The sequence below is a fragment of the Nicotiana sylvestris genome, chromosome 6 (assembly GCF_000393655.2).
Source record: "Nicotiana sylvestris chromosome 6, ASM39365v2, whole genome shotgun sequence".
NCBI classification, from domain to species: Eukaryota; Viridiplantae; Streptophyta; class Magnoliopsida; order Solanales; family Solanaceae; genus Nicotiana; species Nicotiana sylvestris.
The window spans coordinates 108,247,512-108,275,165 of NC_091062.1; the positions used below are offsets into that span (position 1 = coordinate 108,247,512).

The following is a 27,654-nucleotide window of genomic DNA, read 5'->3' on the forward strand; positions in this document are numbered from 1 at the left end:
CGTGAAAATAATAGAATTATCATGAAAAGAATCACTACGTGTGACCTTAAACTTCCCGTACGTGAAAATATTCATAAATTATTGTCTACTAACTTACATAATTATTTATAATTTGTTTTTAAACAATCTGATAAACATATATACTTATGGCAATCATCCCATGAACTTAAGAAGAAGAAAACGATGGAGGAGAAGGAGGAAGAGGAGGAGGAGAAAAGGGGCTGAAGTTGTTTAAAAAGTAGATACAAATAAAAAAATAGGTATAAGTTAAATGGGGGCGATCAAATAGGATGACCCATGCAATTTTTACATAGATAGTCGAAGGTCAATATTAATATGACTTCAAATAAGTTTCAAGGTAATTGCAAAACGAAAACTTGAAAATTAGATGAACCTTCGTTTTCGTTTTGTTCACATTTCCGTTTATTGATTCATCAACTTGCGCTTTTTCCAACTCTCGTTATAATACGTTGCGCCTTCCCTCGTCACTTCATTTTGTTTGGTATGAATTATTCGTAGTACATCACTCTTGATATATGGTTCGTGAAAATACGGTTTAATGTCTAAGAAATCATAAATTGAACCATATTTTTGTATGGTAAGACGACAATTGTCCACCTAGGTTTTTTTTTTCTCCATCATTAATGCTGTTTAAATTTATTTTTTTTTTGAAAAAACATAAAACATTAAAAAATATTGTGAGTATTAACTTATGGTGAAATCCCTGTTTTAGCCCTTTGATTTTAATTTTCTTATAAACCATGCATAAACTGTATTATAACATAATAATACAGCCTGTATTCCAACGCGGCTACGCCATTAACATATCCGTACAAGACGATTCCACTCTCCAGTCTCCAGTCTCCCGTCTCCACTTTCTTCACGTACAACTACCCTTTGCTGTTTTTCACAGTGAGCCAGGCCCCTTATAAATACACTAGTACTAGATTTGAGTTTTCGTAATTATCTGTTTCCAAATTGATTTTCAACAGGAGTGATTTTGAACACAATGGGTAAGGTAAGATTTGAAATTGTTTCTTTCGATTATTTCTCACAATATTTTTTGAGCGATTGACTGAAGATGATGTTATTGGCTAATTGTGGTTGTATTTTTGCAGAATACGAACAAGCAAAATGAAGAAGAGATGAAGAAAGAAGAGCAGCAGAAGAAGGAAGGAGAAAAGAATGAAGGAAAGACGAAGAGCGAAGAGCAGCAGAAGAAGGAAGGAGGCAACTTAACCGTGGTTTTGAAAGTTGATTTTCACTGCGATGGTTGCACCCTTAAGATTATCAAAGCCGTTCGAAGTTTTGAAGGTACAATGCATGATTATTCCTTTAAATTTCTCTAATATTCTTCGTTTTTTTTTGTTTCCCTAAATTGTACTGTTTGTTCTTCTTCTTCTTCATCGTTATATCTTGCTCTGTTTTTGCCATCAAGTTAGATCTCAGACAGATTGATTGTTGTGAGTTGTGAATCTGATTTGCTTCTTCGATTTTCCGCTCTATTTTTGCTTTTGTTTTCTCGTCTCTGAATATTAGTATTCATTTATTCTTAATAACTGGTTTTTTACGAGTAAAAATAAAGGTGTGGAGAAGGTGACTTGTGATGGCGAAGCGAACAAGGTGACAGTAATAGGGAAAGTGGACCCACTGAAGCTAAAGGAGAAGGTTGAGCGGAAGACGAACAAGGCAGTTCAGCTTGTCTCTCCGTTGCCTAAGGATTGCAAGAAACAGAAAGTCCCTGGAGAAAATGGTGAAAATAAGAAGCAGAAACCCAAAGAGAGAGAGGTATTGGCTACTTACACTGCATATTCTATCTGCTCAATGATTCTGCACCTCTCTGTTTGCGTACGTCGTTTTCATTCTGTTGCATGCTACTTCTTTTCTCTTTAATTTGTCGGCGCAAGTTAGCATGCATTTCATGGTACGACTCGTTGTCATTATTCAATTCCAGTGTATTTCAAATTTACGTTGCGCTTACAGCGCATTTTACTTAAAAATGGCAAGTGGTGGTTTTCCGATATTGAATATACTGGGAATAAGCCACAGCCTAATGGATTTTTGTCAATAACGTTCGTTAGTTCTGAGAAACTTGAATATTACTAAAATAATTAATTATCCGTTGTAGCCTCCGTTTACCACTGCGGTACTGAAGATACACCTACACTGTGAAGGATGTATCCAAAAGATTCAGAAAGTTATCACTAAAAACAAAGGTGAGACTAATATTAAAGATTCTTCTTCTTCTGTCTATTTTAACAGTAGTTTTTATCCGTAATGTCCTGAATGTTGACGGACAATATGAATTGCAGGTTACAAGGAGATGAAAATGGACATGGAAAAGGACTTGGTAACAGTGACTGGTTCAATGGATATGAAGGAATTGGTGGAGGACTTAAAGAGGCAGCTAAAAAAAGATGTTGTAATTGTGCTGTCGAAGAAGGAAGGGGGAGAGAAGAAAAATGGCGGTGGCGGTGGCGGGAATGGAAAAGGGAAGGATGGGCAAGGTGGCGACAATAACAAGGCGTGGCAAATGGATAATAATGGAATGCAGGTTCACTATGGGTATCCGTACATGGACATGTACTCTGCAATTCAGGCTTCTGAGATTTTCAGTGATGAAAATGCTCATGCTTGCAGTATTATGTGAGACAGTATTTGCTAGTGTCTTTTTGGTAGAAAAGGATGAGAATTGTAAATAAACAATAGGGGGGTGGAGATGGTTATCCAATTTTATACTATATGTCAGTCATTAGACTATAGGAAGCTAACTATTGTTGAAGTGGCTTAAGTTTGAACAATACCATTACCTTTCTGTTAATAAAACTTTTAGTTGAAGGCTGGTTGAAGACATATTTATCTTGCATATGGAGTTGGAGCAATCCTTATGAAGTAGTATTTGATCTATACTGTTTTAGTTAAAATGGTTATCACCATCGTCTTCTTATGATTTGTATTTTGCACATGAAATGATCCGAATAGGGTAATTATGATCTGTGATTCCATATTGGTATCGATTAAGTAATTTATTATACTAGATCGGTTTATATCGCAAAAGATGAAACTATTTATTCATCAAATGTTGGAGTTATTCTGCACACAAAATAGAGATGTTAATATCAAGAGAGACTATAACTATCATTTTGCAGCCATCCGTCAATTTGTCGGAGTCACTATTGCCATTTGGCAGCACCTAATGTATAAGTTCCTGCTAAGAAAAAAAAGCTGAGCAACTTTTTTCACAAGAAATACCCACGAATCACGTACGATACAGAAAATAAAACAAATTACTACTTCTGTTTAGACCAATGCAGGGACATTCTGAGATGCAGACTATAGGCTTAGACGGACGGACACTCTGTTTTCTTGTGCATTTTTTCCAATGGTCCCCCTCTCCACTTTAGGAATTTTTCTGCGAATTTATGTATTAGTTTCTCTTACCCAATATCAACTTCCTACTTTAAAAGTATACCAACAATCTATTTACCGTCTAAATTTTAAACTTTGATTCGTAACAAATTAACTTTCAACTAGTATCATGTTAGGAGAATTAGTTTTCTGCCACTAATTACGGTAGATAATATACAATTCTAATCATTCTTTTCGTCCCAAAAAGAATAATGGATTTGTGTTGAAGTATTAGGTGTATGGTTAGTGAAATGTATAACTGGATGTAAGCTAAGCTAAGTTAGTGGAAAATTTAGTTTGTTAAGTAGGTAGTTAGTAGCTAACTTGGTTGTATATATACACGGCTAGTGTACAGTGTTTGTAACAGAAAATGAAGGAACTCTTTCTTCTCCATTAATGTGTAAGTGCCCCTCCTTCATTCTCAAGTTAGCAGCTCAGATTAGATCTAGGATTTCATCATGGTATCAGAGCTCGCGTTTATGATTCACGCTTCGTTATCAATCTCCTAGATCTAAGTTGCCTTCAGTGTTAGTGTTCTGATAAATTTTTCGATATCTTTGAAGTTATGGCTAATTCGAACAATTAGCAGTTTCTTCTCTATTTTTTGCTTCTTCATCTGAGCTCGAGTTCCTCATTAACAATGACGGTCGAGAATGAAGAAATTGACCCAAGCATAGCAGCTACTGGCGGTAGCTCAACTTTAATTGACCAACATCATCCCTTGTTTCTCCAGCCATGTGATACTCCAGGTAGTTCTCTGATTTCAGTCAAATTAACTAGACCTGAAAATTATATAATGTGGAGTAGTGTAATTCATGTTACTTTACTAGAAAAAAGTAAGCTAGGGTTTGTGGATGGTAGATATCCTAAGGAGAAATTCAATGTATCTCTTCATGAATTGTGGGAAAAATACAATGCAATAATACTCTCTTGGATTATGAACTTAGTAAGTGCTGAATTATTGTGTGGTATGGTGTATGCCACGAGTGCTCATAAGATTTGGATGGATCTCAAGGAGAGATTTGATAAAATGAATGGTTCTCGTGTGTTATATCTTCATAAGCAGATTGCTACACTAACTAAGGGAATATCATATGTGCCTACTTACTTCTCTAAGTTGAAAGAATTCTGCACAAAATTCGATGCTCGTATGCCCTGCCCTGGGTGTGGCTGTGATAAATCGAAAAAATATGTGGAGCATTTTCAGTATCAAAGGTTACTACAGTTTCTTGTGGGGCTACATGAGTCCCATTCTCAGTCAAGCAATCAGATTTTGAACATGTTGCATGTCCCTTCCATCAATAAAGTTTATGCAATGATCATATCTGAGAAAAGCATAAGGTCTATGTGCCATTCATCACAGGTCTCTTAAGTTACTAAAGGCACTACCTTGTTTAGTAGTAAAACTAGAGGAATACTAAACAACAGTACTGGTATATTCAGTGGTAAAGGGTACAATAATGCCACAAAAAATCATACTCATACTGGAGGACTCAGCAACAATTACCCTAGTGGACATAGTTATACTGGAGGGAGCAACTACAGGTCCAAGAAGAATACTATATACTGTGACTATTGCAACTTTAAAGGGCACACTAGGGAGACGTGTTATAAGCTAAATGGATATCCTCTAGACTTTAAGACCAAGAAGAAAGCTGGATCAGGAAATACAACTCATTTTACTCAGGAAACAACAGGTGCTACAAGAACAATCAAAATTTCACAACTAATTTTGCAGGTATTCACAAGTTCAATATGGTGCAATAACTGTACGGGGGACTCAGAATGTGATGATAAATGTTTCATGGTTCACTCAAGAATGGTATGAGTAGATAATTCAGCTACTGGGAAAAAGAAGTGAGGGGAACAACTCAACTACAACTACACCATTTCCAGTAGGTATGACATCTTGTGTAGTGACTCCAGAAGTGTTAGCTAAGTGAATAGTAGACTCAAGTGCCTCGAGTCATATGGTGCACATTCTTAGCCTATTAGTTAATCCTAAGAGGTTGACTAATGGTAATAATAGTACAGTTCAACTGCCTACAGGAAATGTTGCTTCCATAAGTCACATAGGATCAACTTATATTGTTCAGGGCCAAACAATTAGCAATATATTTCATATACCTGATTTCAAGTACAATCTGTAATCTGTCTCAAAGCTAACAAAGGAGATAAGATGGGCAGTGATGTTCTTTCCTGATTTATGCATTTTTCAGGAACTCTCCGGTGGTCAGGTGAAGGGGATTGATAGAAAAGATGATAGTCTTTATATTTTCTACTCTGCAGGGGTCAATATAACCGATATCCAAGCTCAAGTTCCCAGAATAATTCCTAGGCTATTAACTCCAAAAAAAGCTTACCTACTATAAATATGATCACTAAGAATAGAATAATGGATGTAGCCTTATGGCATAGGAGGTTAGGACATGAGCCTACAATGACTTTGAAAACCATGATTGGATTCCAGCATCATAATTATAAAAACTCTGATGACACTTGCATTGTATGCCCTTTGGCAAGGCAAACAAGGCTACCATTTCCTCTATGTACTACTACTAATTTTTGTTCATACATTGCATGGTGATGTGTGGGGACCCGATAGATGTTACACCTCACAGTATTATGTCGATGTTACATCCCATAATATTGTACGTTAGATTTGTCGTAAGATAATTGACATCAGTTCAAGGACAAGATTATTTTGAGATTATAAGTGTTATGCTATTTATAACAAGTGATAAGTAAAGCTGTGAAGGTAAAAGGTTAAACGAGTTGAAGAAAATGAGTTTTGTCGAAGTTTAACATTTTGAGTTAAAATACGGTCCAAGCATTAATACCCTGTATTTATAGACTAGTATCATACAAAGTATCATATGACCATGATAGTAAGGTATATAAAGAGTGTTAAAAGTGATTAGTATTTTAAATAATTTGAGATAATTCTTAATTATGCAGATAATTGGTTAATTATTAATTTTTGGTGGGAGATTAACAATGTAATTGGAAATTGGTGGATAAGTTCGGAGGAAACATTACTCCAAATGTGGCAGCAAGGGGTTTAATTGCTAAGACTAAGCAATGACTCTTGGTTCATGAGACTAGGTGGCATATTTAGAAAAATTATTGGCTAAGTCCACAATAGTGGGGCCCACAACCCATAATTTTAAGACACCTTCCTATATCATTAAGAGGGAGGTGTATGTTGCTAAGTAACAGATATAGTCTCAAAAATGAATTCATATGAAACAACATAATACTATAGCAACGTGAGATTTGCGATTCTAAGGAAATACGGTGCAATCTTTCTCAAGGATATCATACGGATTTTTTCCGATTACGATCTCGCCGTTACGTGTTTCATCATGATTTATGTGTGTTAGAAGGATTGTCAAGAGAATCGGCTCAGGTATGTTAAGGTTATCCCTTATTTCCTTTTGGCATGATCCATATGATATATACGAAACGAGCAAACACGCAACTTTCACAAATGACTCTATTCTTAAAAGTACTATGGGTTCCTATGTTCATGATTCCATGTCCTATTATTCTATCATTTGTTCATAGGTCTTAAAAAATATGTAAGTTGATAGAGTTTATTTTATGATATTAATCAAAAGCGTAATGATCTTAGGACATATTGAGAAATCTTATTAACTCACTTCTTATACATTGTATTCAGTTATACACACACATTGACCCATGAACAGATGGCGTTGTATATGTATATATATATATATACATATATACATATATATATATATGTATGTATGTATGTATGTATGTATGTATATAGGGTATGAGGAAAGGTTATGGTGTTATATACGCACCATCATCTGATCAGCTAGTATACGTTGATGATTTTATCCATAGTGGCTGAGATGATATGATGGAATGCCCTTAAAGGCTTGATGATGTTATGTACACATATACCTATGCATGGTATGAAATTTATACATATATGCATGACATTATAAATGTTTCATGATTCATAGAGCTATTCAGACTTACAGGTTGAGTCCTTTACTCCATATTTCTTTCATGCCTATTGTATACGGCTTTTCCTGCCTTACATACTCGGTACTTTTTTTGTACTGACGTCTCTTTTGTCTGGGGACACTGCGTTTCATGCCCGTAGGTCCTAATAGACAAGTTGAGAATCCTTCAAGTAGGCTATCAGTTCAGCAGAAGGTATTGGTACACTCCATTTGCTCCAGAGTTGCCTAATTGGTCAGTATGATTTGGACATGTATTAATTAGTATGGCGGGGCTCTGTCTTGACCTTTATAATATTTATCTACTCTTAGAGGCTTGTAGACAGATGTTATGTACATGGATACTTGTATGGCCTTGCCAGCCTGTGTTTTGAGTATATAAAGGATCATGTCGGCCTTATAGGCCTGTACGTTATATGTATAAGTCTGTATATCATGTTGAGTCATCCCCTGTCGAGTATTCGCTCATGATTATTCTAGTTATCTCATGGCAGCCTTTTTGGTTCATTTACCTATGATAATATGATACATAAGATATGTTACGTTGGTACTCGGTTGAGTAAGGCACCGGGTACCCATCGTGGCTCATTGGATTGGGTCGTGACAAAAGTGCTATTAGAGCAATTCTATCCTAGGGAGTCTACAAGCCGTGTCTAATAGAGTTTTATTTATGGGTGTGTTGTGCACCACACTTATAAGCAGGAGGCTACAGGGCATTTAGGACTGTCACTCTTTTTTCTTACTCTAGATCATGTGGTAGAGATCACTTGTAAGAATTAAAACTCCTAAATTCTATTTTATTCGTAATACAACGATACTTACATCTAGAAAGATGGTTGGTAAGAGATATAGCTGTGGAAGAGTTGAGTCAGAGGAACTCAATTTTGCATTATGCTTATGATGAGTAAATGTGAGGTCTTCAGCAGGTCATGTGTATACTAAAATGTGTAAGCTTCTTGATAAGGAGTCTTAAGGCATGGTAAAAAGCAATGAGAGCATCGAAAGGTAGATACAAGTTTTAACAAGTAAAAGAAGCAAGGTGAAGAAAGGGTACGAGGTACCCAGCTAGTGAAGATTATCATTATTTACCATTCAGGAAGTGAGATATAAACATTTGAGTTACCTTCAACAGTAACAGAGATATGTACAATTGTCACGACCCAAAATCTCAACCTGGTCGTGATGGCGCCTCTCGTGAGGACAAGGCCAGCCAATCAACAAAACAGTACATCTCTTTATAATTACTTAGCAGGAATAAGCCTAAATCATGGGCAATATAATCTTAAATGCAGAAATAAACGTGATAGAACAAGGAAAACCCTCCCAACTCAGCCCGAAATCGGGGTGTCACAAGTCATGAGCTACTACAGAGTTTACTAATATTTTACAAAGTCTGGAATTATCATAAATAACAAAGATAAGGGAGAAAACGGGGCTGCGGACGTCAACAGCTACCTCGTTACTCCTAGTCACCGCCTGGTCTGGAAAGAATCAGCGCTCAGGAGCGAACTCAGCTCTGCCTGTATCTGCACACATGGTGCAGGGAGTAATGTGAGTACTCCGACCCAGTGAGTAATAAAAATAAATAACGACTGAAAACATGAAATCTCATAACGGCACAATATAGCGCTATCCCAAGCAGTAAAATCAGTTATACAGTAAAATAGTGAGTATCAGATAATTCTTCTTTTAAAACAGTAAAGACAAATAATTTCCACAGTAAGGATAAATCAAAAGCTTGCCCCTCGGGCTCAATATGTAAATCTCAGTATAGTATCAGCCCCTCGGGCTCACTCCCAACTCACCAGCACACAACATCAGCCCCTCGGGCTCACTCCCAACTCACCACACACAAGCAACGGCCTCTCGGGCCCACTCCCAACTCACCTGGGTACCCTGCGCTCACTGGGGGTGTGTACAGACTCCGGAGGGGCTCCTACAGCCCAAGCGCAATATCAATAGGCCTGAAAGCCTTCACACATCACACACGAGGCCTGAAAGCCTCCTCATATAACACTCGAGGCCTGAAAGCCTCCTCACATCACTCAACATATCCTCACGTATGGCCCTCGGCCTCAATCAGTCCAGAAAATAATCATAAGCCTCTTGGGCATCAGTAAAACAATAGTGCTCAGCTCAACAGCATTATAAATATCATTAAATCTCGAGTTGAGTATAAATGTAGCTGAGTTCACAAAATAATATAATTCAATTGGACTGAGTTCAAATAATATTTCAATTCGTGAGGAAAATAGTGATGTAAATTCACAAAAGATTTCAGATAATTGGCACGAAGCCCAAATATGGCAATAAGCCCAATCATAGTGAAAAACAATAAATCTTTATCAATTACGCGGTAAAAATATCAACTGGGATGGACCAAGTCACAATCCCCAATAGTAAATGACCCCGCGCTCGTCATACAACGCGTGTCTCATCTCAACATAGCAGTATGTTGTGCAATCCGGGGTTTCAAACCCTCAGTGCATCATTTAAAATCATTACTCACCTCAAGACGGTCCAATGTCTACTCCGCTATGCCCTTGCCTCTCGAATTTACCTCTTCACGCATCGAATCTGGTCAAAACCACAACGAATACATTACAATAGGCTAAGGGAATATAACCCAATCGAAAAGACTCGAAAAATATCGAAATTCACAAAATTCGCAAAACCCGAGCCCCGGGCCCACTTCTTGAAAAATTAAGAAATTCATATCACCGGATTCCTCGTCTCGCCACGAGTCCGTACATATAAAGTTTACCAAAATCGGAGTTCAAATGACCCCTCAAATCTTCAAATCTTATTTTCAAATCCCTAGGCCTAAATCTTCAATTTACTCCTCAAAAACATGTAATCTAGTCGGATTATTCGATGATAATTCAATATTATGGAGTAAAAATAATCACAAGTGACATACCTCAATATTTCCCAAGATTTCTTGCTAAAAATCGCCCAAAATCCGAGCTTGGAAGTCAAAAAAAAGAAGACCAAACTCGGACTGCTGGACATTAAATCTGTCCAGAAATTTTCGGTACTGTTCACGCGGGGGTACTATTCATGCGCGTGAGGTCACTGTTCACCCACGCGGTTACTGTTCACGTGCAGGTACTGTTCACTGCTGCAGAAAATACAGCAGCTTTTAAGAAATTTGCAGCACCGCCATTTTTCACTAAAATGGCTCTAACTCCATCATACGAACTCAGAATTAGACGATTCTTGTTCCTATGAGTCACAAATAATAATACGAACACAACCCTTCAATCAAAAATCAATTCGGAGCTCGTTTGCCCAGTTCAATACCCATTTCGCTCGTTAAACAATTAACTCACATTTCACGTCAAAAACCCAATCGCGACTTGATGAAATTAAACCAAAATTTCCAGATCAGTCCTATAATTCATGATTTAAATTCTGGAAGTCTCGAAATCAAATTTGGATCTCTAGAACTAAAAATGAACCTTTAGATCATTACATTTATGCTCAAAACGGCAAAAATCTTCCAAAAATGACCCGTTGGGCATCCGAAACACACCCGAGGCCCCCGGGACCCCGACCAATAATACCAACCAGTCCCAAAATACATTACGGACTTGCTCGAGGCCTCAAATCACATCAAACAACGCTAAAATCATGAATCAACCTCCAATCCAAGTTTTATGAACTTTAGAATTTCCAACTTCTATTTCCGATGCCGAAACCTATCAAATCACGTCCGATTGACTTCAAATTTTTCACACAAGTCCAAAATGACATAACGAAGCTACATAAATTCTCGGAATTCCATTCCGACCGTCGGATCAAAATTTCACCTATCAACCGGAAATCGCCAAAATACTAACTTCGCCAAAATGAGCTAATTTCTTCACCGGACCTCCAAAATTAGTTCTGATTGCGCTCCTAGGCCTTAAATCATCCCCCGAAACTAACCAAATCATCGGAATTCAATTCCGAGCCCTCTAACTCACAAGTCAGCGTCCGGTTGACTTTTTCAAACTAATTCTTCCTTAAAGAGACTAATTGTCCCATTTCATACCAAACTCGATCCGAATTGACTCAAATTCACCAAGTACACATATTGAAACATGAATAAGCATTTAACGGGGAATACGGGATGAAAATACAGGAAACGACGGTTCGGGTCGTTACATTCTCCCCAACTAAAACAAACGCTCGTCCTCGAGCGAGTTAAGAAACATACCTGGAGTTTCAAATAGGTGCGGGTACCTGCTCCGCATCTCCTGCTCGGTCTCCCAAGTAGCCTCCTCCACGAGCCGACCTCTCCACTGTACTTTCACTGATGCTATATCTTTTGATCTCAATTTTTGAACCTGTCGACTCAAAATAGCCATTGGCTCCACATTATAAGTCAAATTTTCATCTAACTGTACTGTACTGAAATCTAAAATATGAGATGGGTCCCCAATGTACTTCCGGAGCATGGACACATGGAATACCGGATGAACACCCGACAATCTAGGCGGCAAAGCAAGCTCGTAAGCCACCTCTCCAATCCTCCTAAGTACCTCAAATGGTCCAATAAACCTCGGACTCAACTTTCCTTTCTTTCCGAACCTCATAACACCCTTCATCGACGAAACCTTCAGCAAAACCTTCTCGCCCTCCATAAATGACACATCTCGGACCTTCCGGTCCGCATAACTCTTCTGACGCGACTGAGCTGTGCGAAGTCTTTCCTGAATCACCTTCACCTTTTCTAAGGCATCCTGGACCAAATCTGTCCCCAACAACCTAGCCTCACCGGGCTCAAACCAACCCACTGGAGTTCTACACCGCCTCCCATATAAGGCCTCATACGGTGCCATCTGAATACTGGACTGATAGCTGTTATTGTAGGCAAACTCTGAAAGTGGTAAAAATTCAACCCAAGAACCTCCAAAATCAATCACGCAGGCACGCAACATATCCTCCAATATCTAAATAGTACGCTCGGACTGTCCGTCCGTCTGAGGATGAAATGCTGAACTTAACTCCACCTGAGTGCCCAACTCGTGCTGAAAAGTCCTCCAAAACTGAGAAGTGAACTGAGTACCTCTATCCGAAATAATAGTAACTGGAACACCATGCAACCGCACAATCTCCTGAATAAAGATCCTAGCCAGCCGCTCCGCAGAATATGTGGTACACACCGGAATGAAATGCGCTGACTTGGTCAGCCTATCCACAACGACCCAAATCGAATCAAAATTCTTCAAAGTCCGAGGAAGGCCACTCACGAAATCCATAGTAACTCTCTCCCATTTCCACTCAGGAATAATCATCTGCTGAAGCAAACCGCCCGGTCTCTGATGCTCATATTTCACCTGCTGACAGTTGAGACACCGAGCCACATATCCCACAATGTCTTTCCTCATTCTCCTCCACCAGTAATGCTGTCTCAAGTCCTGATACATCTTCGCAGCACCCGGATGGATGGAATACCGCGAACTGTGGGCCTCCTCAAGAATCAAATCTCTAAGCCCATCAACATCGGGCACACAAATACGGCCCTGCATCCTCAATACGCCATCATCACCTATAGTCACATCTTTGGCATTATCATGCTGAACTCTGTCCTTAAGGACAAGCAAATGCGGATCATCATACTGGTGCTCTCTGATGCGATCATATAAGGAAGATCGAGAAACCACACTAGCCAATACCCGGCTAGGCTCAGAAATATCTAACCACACCAACTGATTGGCCAAGGTCTGAACATCAACTGCAAGAGGCCTCTCCCCAACTGGGATGTAAGCCAAGCTCCCCATACTGACTGCCTTTCGGCTCAACGCATCGGCCACTACATTGGCCTTTCCCGGATGATATAGAATGGTAATATCATAGTCTTTAAGTAACTCAAGCCATCTCCGCTGCCTCAAATTAAGATCTTTTTGTTTAAATAAATGCTGAAGACTGCGATGATCAGTGAATACCTCACAAGATACGCCATATAAATAGTGCCTCCAAATTTTTAAGGCATGAACTATAGCAGCCAACTCCAAATCATGAACAGGGTAGTTCTTCTCATGGGGCTTCAACTGACGAGAAGCATAAGCAATAACTCTACCCTCCTGCATTAGCACACAACCAATCCCAACTCTGGAAGCATCACAATATACCGTGTATGAACCTGTAGCTGATGGTAACACCAACACTGGAGCTGTGGTCAGAAGTGCCTTGAGCTTCTGAAAGCTCTCCTCACACTCACCGGACCATACAAATGGGGCACCTTTCTGAGTCAACTTGGTCAAAGGCGATGCAATAGAAGAAAACCCCTGAACAAATCGGCGATAATAGCCTGCTAGCCTAAGAAAACTCCGAATATCTGTGACTGAGGATGGTCTAGACCAATTCTGCACTGCTTCTATCTTCCTTGGATCAACCTGTATACCCTTGCTGGACACTATGTGTCCCAAAAATGCCACAGAACTTAGCCAAAATTCACATTTGGAGAATTTTGCATAAAGCTTCTCCTCTCTCAATCTCTGCAACACTACACGCAAATGCTGGGCATGCTCCTCCTGGCTACGCGAGTACACCAGGATATCATCAATGAATACAATAACAAATGCATCCAGATAAGGCTGAAATACACTGTTCATCAAATGCATGAACGCTGCTGGGGCATTGGTCAGCCCGAAAGACATAACCAAAAATTCATAGTGACCATATCTAGTCTTGAAGGCAGTCTTGGGAATATCTGACTCCCTGATTTTCAACTGGTGATAGCCCGAACGGAGATCAATCTTAGAAAATACCCTCGCTCCCTGAAGCTGATCAAATAAGTCATCAATGCGAGGCAAAGGATACTTGTTCTTCACTGTTACCTTATTCAACTGCCTATAATCAATGCACATTCTCATTGTGCCATCTTTCTTCTTCACAAATAAAACAGGTGCACCCCACGGGGACACGCTAGGCCGAATGAACCCCTTATCTAGGAGTTCCTAAAGCTGCTCCTTCAATTCTTTCAGCTCTGCTGGTGCCAAGCTGCTCCTTCAATTCTTTCAGCTCTGCTGGTGCCATACGATATGGTGGAATAGAAATGGGCTGAGTGCCCAGCACCAGGTCAATACCAAAATCAATATCCCTGTCCGGTGGAATGCCCGGCAGGTCTGCAGGAAAAACATCGGAAAAATCCCTCACAACTGGGACAAAATCAATACTAGGAGTCTCAGCTCCAACATCCCTCACAAATGCTAGATATGAAAGGCAACCCTTCCCAACCATACGCTGGGCCTTCAAGAAAGAGATCACTCTACTAGGGATATAATCAGTCACACCACGCCACTCGATCCGTGGTACACCCGGCATAGCCAAAGTGACTGTCTTAGCATGACAGTCTAGAATAGAACGACACGGAGATAGCCAATCCATGTCCAAAATGACATCAAAATACACCATGCTCAATAGCAATAGATCCACTCGGGTCTCCAGACCCCCAATAGTCACCACACATGACCGGTACACACGGTCTACAATAACAGTATCGCCCACTAGGGTAGATACATGAACAGGTAAAGCAAGAAACTCACAGGGCGTACCCAAATAATGAGCAAAGTATGTTGACACATAAGAAAAGGTGGTACCGGGATCAAATAATACCGAGGCATCTCTGTGGCAGACTGGAACAATATAGCTCTTAACCGTGCAATCAACTTAATTAATAGCAAACTCCCCAACTTTGATCAAAGCCATATAACAAAACGCACTCAATAAATCATAACGCACATACTCTATTGTTGCTGTAATACCATAGTGAGATTGAACTCACTCCTTCATAAGCTTGTGGAAACACAAATCATCTGAAATTTTAACTCTTCTGCAATTCTTGCATTCAATCACACAACAGTTAAGCCCACTCTCTAGGCAGCATAATTTAGATTTCAACGCATATTCTTCACTTGTAAATGAGATCTTCTAATAGACAACATAAGGATCACACCACCTTAGAACACTCCGCATGAGATAACCCACCTATTTTGCCTCCAATTAACATTTTGTATACCTTCCACTGTCATACACATTACAAAGTCACTTAATCTTCCTGAGTCTAAACTCATACCGTAACACGAAATTTACTTCACTCCAAATAGGAGACATGAAAAGATTATTCACGCGCCCATAACTCGGGGCTACACATCCAATTACAATGGAAATCAAACACTTAATGGTTCATCTATCATTAAGTGTCATATAGATACATCTCGCAGTACTAACATACTCCTCACGTAGCTATCCAACCATCATTCCCACTAATAGGGACAATACCAGACATATAAGTTCAAAACACTCGCTCGCACAATTAGCACCTCGGTGCTCAAGCCATAGGCAAAGATCCGTCCTCAAGTCCTTCAGACTGGCCCAACATCAACTCACAGAGGTCACATCTCTCCCTTCGATCAGGTAATCACAAGCCATCAAGGCACATCTAATACTGAGCGCTCGTTCGCGCATACGAACACGTGGAAGGAATTATAAGAGTCACTTTTTCAAGCTGAATCAAAGACGCACGATAAGAATTCAAGAATATGAAGTCTTTCCTAAAGGTGCTTCAGCCTCTCGAGGATAAATACAGACGTCTCCATACCGATCCATGAGACTCTGCTAAACCTGCTCATGACTCGTGAGACCTATGTAACCTAGGCTCTGATACCAACTTGTCACGACCCAAAATCCCAACCCGGTCGTGATGGCGCCTCTCGTGAGGACAAAGCCAGCCAATCAACAAAACAGTACATCTCTTTATAATTACTTAGCAGGAATAAGTCTAAATCATGGGCAATATAATCTTAAATGCAAAATAAACGTGATAGAACAAGGAAAACCCTCCCAACTCAGCCCGAAATCGGGGTGTCACAAGTCATGAGCTACTACAGAGTTTACTAATATTTTACAAAGTCTGGAATTATCATAAATAACAAATATAAGGGAGAAAACGGGGCTGCAGACGTCAACAGCTACCTCGTTACTCCTAGTCACTGCCTGGTATGGAAAGAATCAGCGCTCAGGAGCGAACTCAGCTCTGCCTGTATCTGCACACATGGTGCAGGGAGCAATGTGAGTACTCCGACCCAGTGAGTAATAAAAATAAATAACGACTGAAAACATGAAATCTCATAACGGCACAATATAGCGCTATCCCAAGCAGTAAAATCAGTTATACAGTAAAATAGTGAGTATCAGATAATTCTTCTTTTAAAACAGTAAAGACAAATAATTTCCACAGTAAGGATAAATCAAAAGCTTGCCCCTCGGGCTCAATATGTAAATCTCAGTATAGTATCAGCCCCTCGGGCTCACTCCCAACTCACCAGCACACAACATCAGCCCCTCGGGCTCACTCCCAACTCACCACACACAAGCAACGGCCTCTCGGGCCCACTCCCAACTCACCTGGGTACCCTGCGCTCACTGGGGGTGTGTACAGACTCCGGAGGGGCTCCTACAGCCCAAGTGCAATATCAATAGGCCTGAAAGCCTTCACACATCACACACGAGGCCTGAAAGCCTCCTCATATAACACTCGAGGCCTGAAAGCCTCCTCACATCACTCAACATATCCTCACGTATGGCCCTCGGCCTCAATCAGTCCAGAAAATAATCATAAGCCTCTTGGGCATCAGTAAAACAATAGTGCTCAGCTCAACAACATTATAAATATCATTAAATCTCGAGTTGAGTATAAATGTAGCTGAGTTCACAAAATAATATAATTCAATTGGACTGAGTTCAAATAATATTTCAATTCGTGAGGAAAATAGTGATGTAAATTCACAAAAGATTTCAGATAATTGGCACGAAGCCCAAATATGGCAATAAGCCCAATCATAGTGAAAAACAATAAATCTTTATCAATTACGCGGTAAAAATATCAACTGGGATGGACCAAGTCACAATCCCCAATAGTAAATGACCCCGCGCTCGTCATACAACGCGTGTCTCATCTCAACATAGCAGTATGTTGTGCAATCCGGGGTTTCAAACCCTCAGTGCATCATTTAAAATCATTACTCACCTCAAGACGGTCCAATGTCTACTCCGTTATGCCCTTGTCTCTCGAATTTACCTCTTCGCGCGTCGAATTTGGTCAAAACCACAACGAATGCATTAAAATAGGCTAAGGGAATATAACTCAATCGAAAAGACTCGAAAAATATCGAAATTCACGAAATTCGTAAAACCCGAGCCCCGGGCCCACTTCTCGAAAAATTACGAAAGTCACATCACCGGATTCCTCATCTCACCATGAGTTCGTACATATAAAATTTACCAAAATCGGAGTTCAAATGACCCCTCAAATCTTCAAATCTTATTTTCAAATCCCTAGGCCTAAATCTTCAATTTACTCCTCAAAAACATGTAATCTAGTCGGATTATTCGATGATAATTCAATATTATAGAGTAGAAATAATTACAAGTGACTTACCTCAAGATTTCCCAAGATTTCTTGCTAAAAATCGCCCAAAATCCGAGCTTGGAAGTCATAAAAATGACCAAACTCGAACTGCTGGACATTAAATCTGTCCAGAAATTTTCGGTACTGTTCACGCGGGGGCACTGTTCATGCGCGTGAGGTCACTGTTCACTATTCACCCACGCGGGTACTGTTCACTGCTGCAGAAAATACAACAGCTTTTAAGAAATTTGCAGCACAACCATTTTTCACTAAAATGGCTCTAACTTCATCATACGAACTCAGAATTAGACGATTCTTGTTCCTATGAGTCACAAATAATAATACGAACACAAACCTTCAATCAAAAATCAATTCAGAGCTCGTTTGCCCAGTTCAATACCCATTTCGCTCGTTAAACAATTAACTCATATTTCACGTCAAAAACCCAATCGCAACTTGATGAAATTAAACCAAAATTTCCAGACAGTCCTATAATTCATGATTTAAATTTTGGAAGTCTCGAAATCAAATTTGGATATCTAGAACTAAAAATGAACCTTTAGATCATTACATTTATGCTCAAAACGGCAAATATCTTCCAAAAATGACCTGTTGGGCATCCGAAACACACCCGAGGCCCCCGGGACCCCGACCAATAATACCAACCAGTCCCAAAATACATTACGGACTTGCTCGAGGCCTCAAATCACATCAAACAATGCTAAAATCATGAATCAACCTCCAATCCAAGTTTTATGAACTTTAGAATTTCCAACTTCTATTTCCGATGCCGAAACCTATCAAATCACGTCCGATTGACTTCAAATTTTGCACACAAGTCCAAAATGACATAACGAAGCTACAAAAATTCTCAGAATTCTATTCCGACTGTCGGATCAAAATTTCACCTATCAACCGGAAATCGCCAAAATACTAACTTCGCCAAAATGAGCTAATTTCTTCACCGGACCTCCAAAATTAATTCTGATTGCGGTCCTAGGCCTTAAATCATCCCCCGAAACTAACCGAATCATCGGAATTCAATTCCGAGCCCTCTAACTCACAAGTCAACGTCCGGTTGACTTTTCCAAACTAATTCTTCCTTAAAAAGACTAATTGTCCCATTTCATACCAAACTCGATCCGAATTGACTCAAATTCACCAAGTACACATATTGAAATATGAATAAGCATTTAACAGGGAATACGGGACGAAAATACAGGAAACGACGGTTCGGGTCGTTACAACAATTGGCCACACCTATCTCAGTTATGCCCTATGAGAGCTGACAGATATAGTTTAAGAAAATGATGGGTTATCAGGATCCGACTGGGGTTAAAGTAACCCAAAATGATGGATGAATTATTTGTGTTAGTTGACATTTACGAAGGATATTGCAAATGTGCTAATAGATCTCCTTGTGAGACACCCAGATGGTGCACTCTAAAATACTGCAGCTAGATATGAATACTAGAATGTTAAAAAAATAATTACAAAGACAGGCACTGAAATCCTGGAAGGGATAAATATTACCTTAGTATGACTCTCATCCCTAGTAGAGAGAGAATGTTAGGCAACCCGAAGAGCCAGTGGATGGAGCAAGAGGAGCTAAAAGCAAAAGAATGTCTTATTGAAGTTTTCAGAACAAAGTGATAAACAAAAATGTTACCAGGGAAATAAGAAGAGAGTTAATGAAACATTATGAGTAAGATGTGATACATGAATAACAACGGTAAATCAAAAAAATAACAGTATTATAGTATCTATAGTCAAGGGAAGGAAAAGATGAGAGGTGACAGGCCTTGAGACAACAAAAGATTATAGGCCATAAAGTCAAATCCTCATTTCGAGAAATAAGTTCATGACTCTAACGTGATTACCAGAAGGAAATTTATACCCCCAGAGTAATAGAAATCAGTATGGGCTGGTGAACAAGATAAACTAAACATGAATTAGGACTGAGTGATTTGATAATAGTCGGTATCATGAGAATTTCAGAGATTGCATTCCGACGATAATAGGATGGACGACAGAAGAATACCCTTTAAAGGTTATTCAGGAAGAAGCTTCCCTAAAGCAAGCAATGTGAGCAAAGTTAAGCTTAAGGGACTATGTGTGCTAGTTACACTAGGTGTCACCCTCGTGAGTAAGGAATTTCGTTATACTTGGTATAGAAGGATTACCGCAAGGCGAGTAAGGGTCATCGATGATGTGAAAAGATGCCAAAGATGAAGAGGTAAAACATCTATAGGTAGATCGTCGTAGCACTAAATCTTAGTATTCCCCTAAAGAAGGGAATATGGAGTGATGTGGTATTAAGTTATAGTTAAGTGGTTTAGGTAACTATGGAATAGTAAAGGAAGGATGCGATAAGAGTGAGAAAGGATGAGATTGCACTTATTCAAATCCCATAGATAGGTTACAACTCGAGAACATTACACAAGCACGACTGCAGGGAGAGGCAGTATGGGTTCTTGCCCAGATGTTATTGATAAATAAGTGTGAATGAATACTTTATACATAAGGAGACAGTACGTGAGGTAAGTTAGGACAAAAGAAATAACCCAAGAAAGATTACGCAGAATATTGATATGAAAATAGGTCAATGAGTAGTTAGTAGTTGATTCAGGAAGAGCCTAATTATGGCTAGACAAGAGGATACATACAAATCAACAGATCGAGCAAGATAAACATAGTGAACCCCAATATGGGGAATTCAGTCTCACAGATATGACATCAAGATCCTTAAGAAATATTTAGATAGGAGTTGGGGTAATTAAAGGAGCCGTATAAGTGTTACAGAAATAAAAGAGAGTGCCACTAGGAAACAGTCAAAAATTTCAGTTCAGAAGCAACCCTACGAGCACAACGGCATGGAGATAAATAACTAGGGATAATTATAGACGAGCAAGAACATAAAAAAATCCATCAAATATATGATGTAATTAGCTTGCAACTTTACTAGAGCTAGAAGGTATCCCTAAGTACTACAACAAAAGACTAGCTGAGAAAATAAGGAAAAAGGCTTCAACCTAAGCATAGTAACTTGAAGAAGAAATGGGTTTGTAAAAGCAATCTCACTACAACATTGTATGCACTCCATAAGAAAGTGGCACCTATCGTGGCTAATGAGCGGGAAGTGAAACCAAAAGTAATATTTGAGATCATATGAGTTGCACAAAAATTTCGGCATGCGTGGGAACTAAGATAAAGCTACTTAGAAGAGTACCAACCTCATAAGAAGTCAGTATGGTGCTCCCACCAGATTGTGTATGCACTAGAGGTGCAAGTATTATAAGAGAGCTTCAAGTTGTGGATGTGAATTATACCTATGTAGAGGGGGGGGTTATGAAAGAGATAAAAAATATGATGTGAGATTTTAACGTAAGTAAGGTAAAGATGAACAACGTACAAGATACTCAGGTGTATACTTCAAATAGAGGGGTAGAAGTGCTGGGATTCAGGATCCAGGAATGATAGCGGTGTCATTAGTGGCATATCTTCCAGCCTATAGGTTCTAGGTACGGAGAGGTCTAGTTAAGAGAGTAAATAAGAGTTAGAGACGATGTGATGTCTCTCTTGATGCTCTAGAATAACATAAGAAAATTTATAGTGCAAGCAAGTTGAAGGAAGGTTACGAGTAAGTACAAATAGATATGTGTAGGTCACAAGCTAAAGTATGGTAGAGTGACAAGGTTTTAGGAAGACAGGAGTAAGGATAAGAAAAGGTGAGTGAGAAGGTGACGAGAATGGATAAGTCCTTAGGATTAAGCCCATGAAAACAAGAGAGCTGATGGTTTCTCTAAGTTATAGAAAGCTCGGTATAGCCTGAATGAACTCAATGGAGTCTAAAACTAGTACTCCCTCCATTCCAGTTTATGTGAACCTATTTCCTTTTTGGTTTGTTCCAAAATGAATGACCCTTTTCTAAATTTGGAAACAATTTAGCTTAAACTTACAATTCGACCCTTAATGAGAAGCTTTTATAACCACACAAATACTCTGGGCACTTTTTTGACTTGTTTAGGACCACAAATTCCAAAAGTCTTCGTTTTTTCTTAAACTCTGTGTCCAGTCAAACAGGTTTACATAAATTGAGTAGCATTTAAAAAAGATGGAATGCTGCCCTATTAGTGGAATAAGGGTGTAATTGTGATAGATAAAGGATGAGATTTGGGCCTTCAATTGAGTAATGATTTGAAGAAAAAAAGGGATTTCATGAATTGCACGGGATTAGAATACCCCCATAAGATGAATCACATTATTCTATGAAATACAGTTATTTAAGTATAGTATCGTCCCTAGGTGGATCAGGCAAATCACTTCAAATGTTCCCCGATGCGACGTAAGCCCTAATGGCAATGTATTACGTAAGAGGTTTCAAGTTATCAGTGGTAGATCATAGATCAACATTGAGGTGAATCAACAATAGATGGATAAAAGTTACAAAGTATAAGATAAGATTAGTCCGTCATTCTTAATATGAACAGTAATAAGGAAGCATTAAAGGACTTCGATTTATACATATAGGATAAGCAACAAGAGTAACCTGGAGTTGGGTAGCAACCCTCGATAATAATAAAATCAAAGTAAGAGTTATGGTATAGTATGACCTACCTAGATGCAGTAAAGTCATACAGATGGATAACCGGGTCTATGAAACAAGATATAGCAATAGTCATAAGTTCGACAAAGTACTGAGCAAAGAACTTCAGTACACCTATAGATGCCCAGAGGGACATCTTGTCAAGTTCTGTATACGTTCCCAAAGTGGGGCCTAGAGATTGGCTAAAAGCTGGAGGGAAGAGTCGCATAGGCGCACAGACAAGGAAAAAGTTGTACATCCTGCATGACAGAAGGTAGAAACAGTTACGAGATTGGAAGAATTCTGACCACAGACTGTGGTGTAAGAAAGAGGACTAAAGGTGGGAATGCCCTAGACTTTGGATTTATTCACAGAACAGTTGCCTAAACGGCAAGGACAATATTGAAACCATTCATACGAACTATCCGGTTATGAGACTGATAAGTACATCAATCAACATTAGAGGACGAATGTTCCAAAAGGAGGAATGATGTTACACCTCACAGTATTACGTTGATGTTACACCCTATAGTATTGTACGTCGGATTTGTCATAAGATAATTGACATCAGTTCAAGGACAAGATTATTTTGAGACTATAAGTATTATGCTATTTATAATAAGTGATAAGTAAAGCCATGAAGGTCAGAGGGTATACGAGTTGAAAAAAATGAGTTTTGTTGAAGTTTGACATTTTGAGATAAACTACGGTCCAAGCTGTAATACCCCGAATTTACGGACTAGTGTCATACAAGGTACCACATGACCATGATAGTAAGGAATATAAAGAGTGTTAAAAGTGATTAGTATTTTAAGTAATTTGAGATAATTCTTAATTATGTGAATAATTGGTTAATTATTGATTTTTGATGGGAGATTAACAATGTAATTGGAAATTGGTGGATAAGTTTGGAGGAAACATTACCCCCAATGTGGCAGCAAGGGGTTTAATTGCTAAGACTAAGCAACGACTCTTGGTTCATGAGACTAGGTGGCATATTTAGGAAAATTGTTGGCTAAGTCATCACAATAGTGGGGCCCACAAGTGGGGTCCACAACCCACAATTTTAAGAGACCTTCCTTTATCATTAAGAGAGAGATGTATGTTGCTAAGTAACTGATATAGTCCCAAAAATGAATTCATATGAAACTTCATAATACTATAGCAACGTGAGATTTGTGATTCTAAGGAAGTACAATGTAATCTTTCTCAAGAATATCATACGAATTTTTATCTATTTCAATCTAGTCGTTACGTGTTTCGTCGTGATTGACGTGTGTTAGAAAGATTGTCAAGATAATTGGCTCAGGTATATTAAGTCTATCCCTTCTTTCCTTTTGACATGATCCATATGATACACACGAAACGAGCAAACACGCAACTTTCACAAATGATCCTATTCTTACAAGTACTAGGGGATCCTATGTTCTTGATTCCCCATATGTTCTATTATTCTATCGTCTGTTCATGGGTCTCAGAAAATATGTAAGTTGATAAAGTTTATTTCATGATATTAATCAAAGGCGTAATGATCTTAGGACATACCGAGAAATCTTATTAACTTACTTCTTATGCATTACATTCAGTTATACACGCACATTGACCCATGACCAGATGACAATATATATATATATATGAGATATGAGGAAAGGTTATGGCGTTATATATGCACCACCACCTGATCAGTTGGTATACGTTGATGATTTTGCCCACAGTGGCCGAGATGATATGATGGGATGCCCTCAGAGGCTTGATGATATTATGTACGCATATACCTATGCATGGTATGACATTTATACATATATGCATGACATTATAAATGTTTCATAATTCACAGAGCTATTCATACTTACAAGTTGAGTCCTTTACTCCATGTTTCTTTCGTATCTATTGTATACGGCTTTTCCTGCCTTACATACTCGGTACTTTATTTGTACTGACATCTCTTTTGCCTGGGGACTCTGCGTTCCATGCTCGTAGGTCCCGATAGATAGGTTGAGAATCCTCTAAGTAGGCGTTGGTGCGCTCCATTTGCTCCGGAGTTGCCGATTTGGTCAGTATGATTTGGACATGTATTGATTGGTATAGCGGGGCCTTGTCCCAAACTTTATGATATTTATCTAATCTTAGAGGCTTGTAGACAGATGTCATGTATATGGATACTTGTATGGCCTTGTCAGCCTATGTTTTGAGTATATAAACGATCATGCCGGCCTTATAGGCCCGTACGTCATATGTATAAGTCGGTATATCATGTTGGGTCATCCCATGTCGAGTTCCCTCATGCTTTATTGTAGTTATATCATACCAGCCTTTCTGGTTTATTTACCTATGATAATATGATACAAAAGATACGTTACTTTAGTACTCGATTGAGTAAGGCACCGGGTACCCATCGCGACCCATTGGTTTGGGTGACAAAAAAGTTATTACCTATGATGGAAAGAAATATTTTTTAACCCTTGTAGATGACTATTCTCTATATACTTGGGTATTTATGTTGCCTACCAAGTCATAAGTGATTTTTGTTCTTAGATCCTTTATTTCTATGATTCAGAATGTTTATTCAGCTTCTGCGAAAGTCTTTCAATCAGATAATGGTAGTAAATTTCTCAACTCTCAAGTATTTGAGTTGCTGCAAACTAAAGGAATCATTCACTAGAGTCTTTCATGTATACTCCACAACAGAATGGAGTAGCTAAGAGGAGGCACCAGTATATTTTGGAAATGGCTAGATCACTGAGGTTTCAAGCTTCTGTACCTCTCAAATTCTGGGGTGAATGTGTCACCACTACAGTGTATATTATAAATAGGCTGCCTTCAACAGTCCTTCAAGGCAAGTCTCCTTTTGAAGCTTTAAATGGTCATGTTCCTTCTTTGGACCATATGAGAGTGTTTGCATGTCTAGGCTATGTTATTGATGTGAGAAAATCAGACAAGTTTGCTCTTAGAGCTATCCCAGCTGTATTTCTAGGCTATTCTATGACTTCAAAAGGGCTACAAAATGTATAATCTTCACTCTAAAGGCTTTACTATCAGTAGAGATTTGGTTTTCAAAAAAGATATCATCCCTTTAAAATATGCCTCTAGTACTATTTCTTCTATATTTCCTGTACTACATCTCAATAATCATACTCTTTTCTCTGAGAACAAGTTACCTCCACACCATGTTGCACCTAATATTGTATCACCAGATGATACAACTCCTCACAATTACTCAGAGAGTCTCTTTTGCACTTCATGAGGATGTTGTAGAGCCCTCTGTTGATTTTCCTATTGATTCAGTAGTCATCCCTACTGATCCAATCCTGTATCCATCTTCTATATTGCATGTTGCTGAACCTACTGCCAGTACAAAATCTAGCAAAGACAGTAGACCACCAATTTGGTTGAAGGACTATGTTACTCACAACAAAGGCAAGGCTCATTGTTGCTGCCCTATTTCTACTTGTGTTAGTTATTATCATGTTTCTTCTTCCTTTGGCAATGCCTTGGCAGCCTACCCTGCCATCATAGAACCTCAAACCTTTGGTGGAGCAATCAAGGACACTAAGTGGATAGCTGCTACGAAGAGTGAAATCTCAGCTCTAGAAGAGAACATCACATGGAGTATAGTTCCTTTATCTCTAGGAAAGGTACCAATTGGCTACAAGTGGGTGTTTAAAGTGAAATACACTTCTACAGGTGCAATTGAGAGGTATAAGGCCAGGCTTGTGGCCAAGGGGTACAGTCAACATGAGGGTGTTGATTACACTGAAACATTCTCTCATATGGCCAAGATGGTCACAGTGAGATTTGTTCTGGCCATTATTGCTGCCAAGCAGTGGTACATCTATCAGATGGATGTCCATAATGCTTTTCTACATGGAGAATTACTTGAAGAAGTCTACATGGAGGTTCCTCCTGGGTTTGCCAGCCAGGGAGGGAAACAGATGGCTTTCAAACTTCACAAGTCTTTATATGGACTTAAACAAGCCCCTAGACAATGGAATAAGAAACTTACAGATGCTTTGACTCAACTTGGTTTCACTCAGAGTCACTTTGACTATTCCTTATTTACAAAAAATGTGTAGACAGAGTGGGTGATAGTGCTGGTCTACGTTGATGACCTGTTGGTCATAGGTAGCAGTCTTAGTCTAATTGTGCAGACTAGAAATGACTTGAAGCTGAAACTCAAAATGAAGGACTTAGATGAACTTGAGTTCTCTCTGGGAATAGAGTTTTCCAGATCAAAGAAAGGGATAGTTATGAGTAAAAGAAAATATGTTTTGGAGTTGATTGCAGAGTTAGAGCTCGGTGGTGCCAAACTTGTTGATACACCCTTGGAGACCAGTTCAAAGCTTACTTTTGTTGAGTTTGACATTTTCATGAACAAAGACTTTTCTAGTGCAGTTAATGCAAAGGATAAAGAACTAGAAAATGCTGGACCTTATCAGAGACTGATTGGCAGACTTCTTCATCTCACTATGACTAGAATTGATATCTCATATTTTGTATAGGTGCTCAGTCAGTTTATGCACAAACTGAAACAATCTCATATGGATGCTTTAAGAGTAGTCAGATATATCAAGATTGCTCCAGGTCTTGCTCTATTGATGCCCTCAAAAGGCTCATGAAGACTTGAAGCTCATTGTGATTTAGACTGGGGTGGTTATTTACAAACTAGAAGATCTGTTACAGGATATGTAGTCAAGTTTGGTGATGTATTAATATCCTGGAAGTCAAAAAAGCAGGAGACAGTTGCCAGAAGCTCAGCAAAAGCAGAATTTAGGAGTGTGCCATCAATGGTTTCAGAGTTAACTTGGCTTACAGGACTGTTTTCAGAATTAGGAGTTGAGTTGCCCTTGCATATAGACCTACACTATGACAAAAAAGCTATAATTCAGATTGCAGTTAATCATATATTCTATGAAAGAACCGAGCATATTGATATCGATTGTCACTTTGTGAGGGGAAAATTATGCAAGGAATTGATCAAGACTTATCATGTATCTACCAAGGAACAACAAGCTGATTTACTAACAAAGAGTCTTGGGAAAGTGCAACATGACTATCTACTATCCAAGCTGAAGTTGAAAGACTTGTTTCAACCATCAGCTTGAGGGAGGGTGTTGAAGTATTAGGTGTTGTGTTTTTTCTTTAAAGAGTGTGAATGGGAAATGGAAGAAGCACCTTTTGGATTGCACATCTCCATCTCGCCCTTCCTTTGTCTATAAATTTAGAGGCTTGACCTCATTTTTCAGATATGAAAAATCTGAAAACTTCTC

At 39.0% G+C, this 27,654-nt stretch overlaps 2 protein-coding genes across 3 annotated transcripts; both read left to right on the forward strand.

The window, feature by feature from the left end:
- Positions 1 to 826: 826 nt before the first annotated feature.
- On the forward strand, positions 827 to 2,795 carry LOC104231282 (heavy metal-associated isoprenylated plant protein 3-like). Of its 2 annotated transcripts, none has more exons than XM_070150185.1 (5): positions 827 to 1,018; positions 1,119 to 1,314; positions 1,586 to 1,788; positions 2,129 to 2,216; positions 2,313 to 2,795. In XM_070150185.1, exons 1-5 carry the CDS (start codon positions 1,010 to 1,012, stop codon positions 2,648 to 2,650), a joined length of 834 nt encoding a protein of 277 aa, XP_070006286.1. In that variant the 5' UTR covers positions 827 to 1,009; the 3' UTR covers positions 2,651 to 2,795. The 2 variants fall into 2 exon arrangements, with proteins under 2 accessions (XP_070006286.1, XP_009782551.1); XM_009784249.2 differs by having other exon boundaries at positions 827 to 1,013.
- Positions 2,796 to 4,048: 1,253 nt separating this feature from the next.
- LOC138871075 (uncharacterized) lies at positions 4,049 to 25,399 on the forward strand. Its single transcript, XM_070148928.1, has 5 exons — positions 4,049 to 4,749; positions 4,852 to 5,146; positions 5,628 to 5,726; positions 24,945 to 25,010; positions 25,076 to 25,399. The coding sequence occupies exons 1-5, from the start codon at positions 4,049 to 4,051 to the stop codon at positions 25,397 to 25,399; spliced, it is 1,485 nt and encodes a 494-aa protein (XP_070005029.1).
- The last annotated feature ends 2,255 nt before the right edge of the window (positions 25,400 to 27,654 follow it).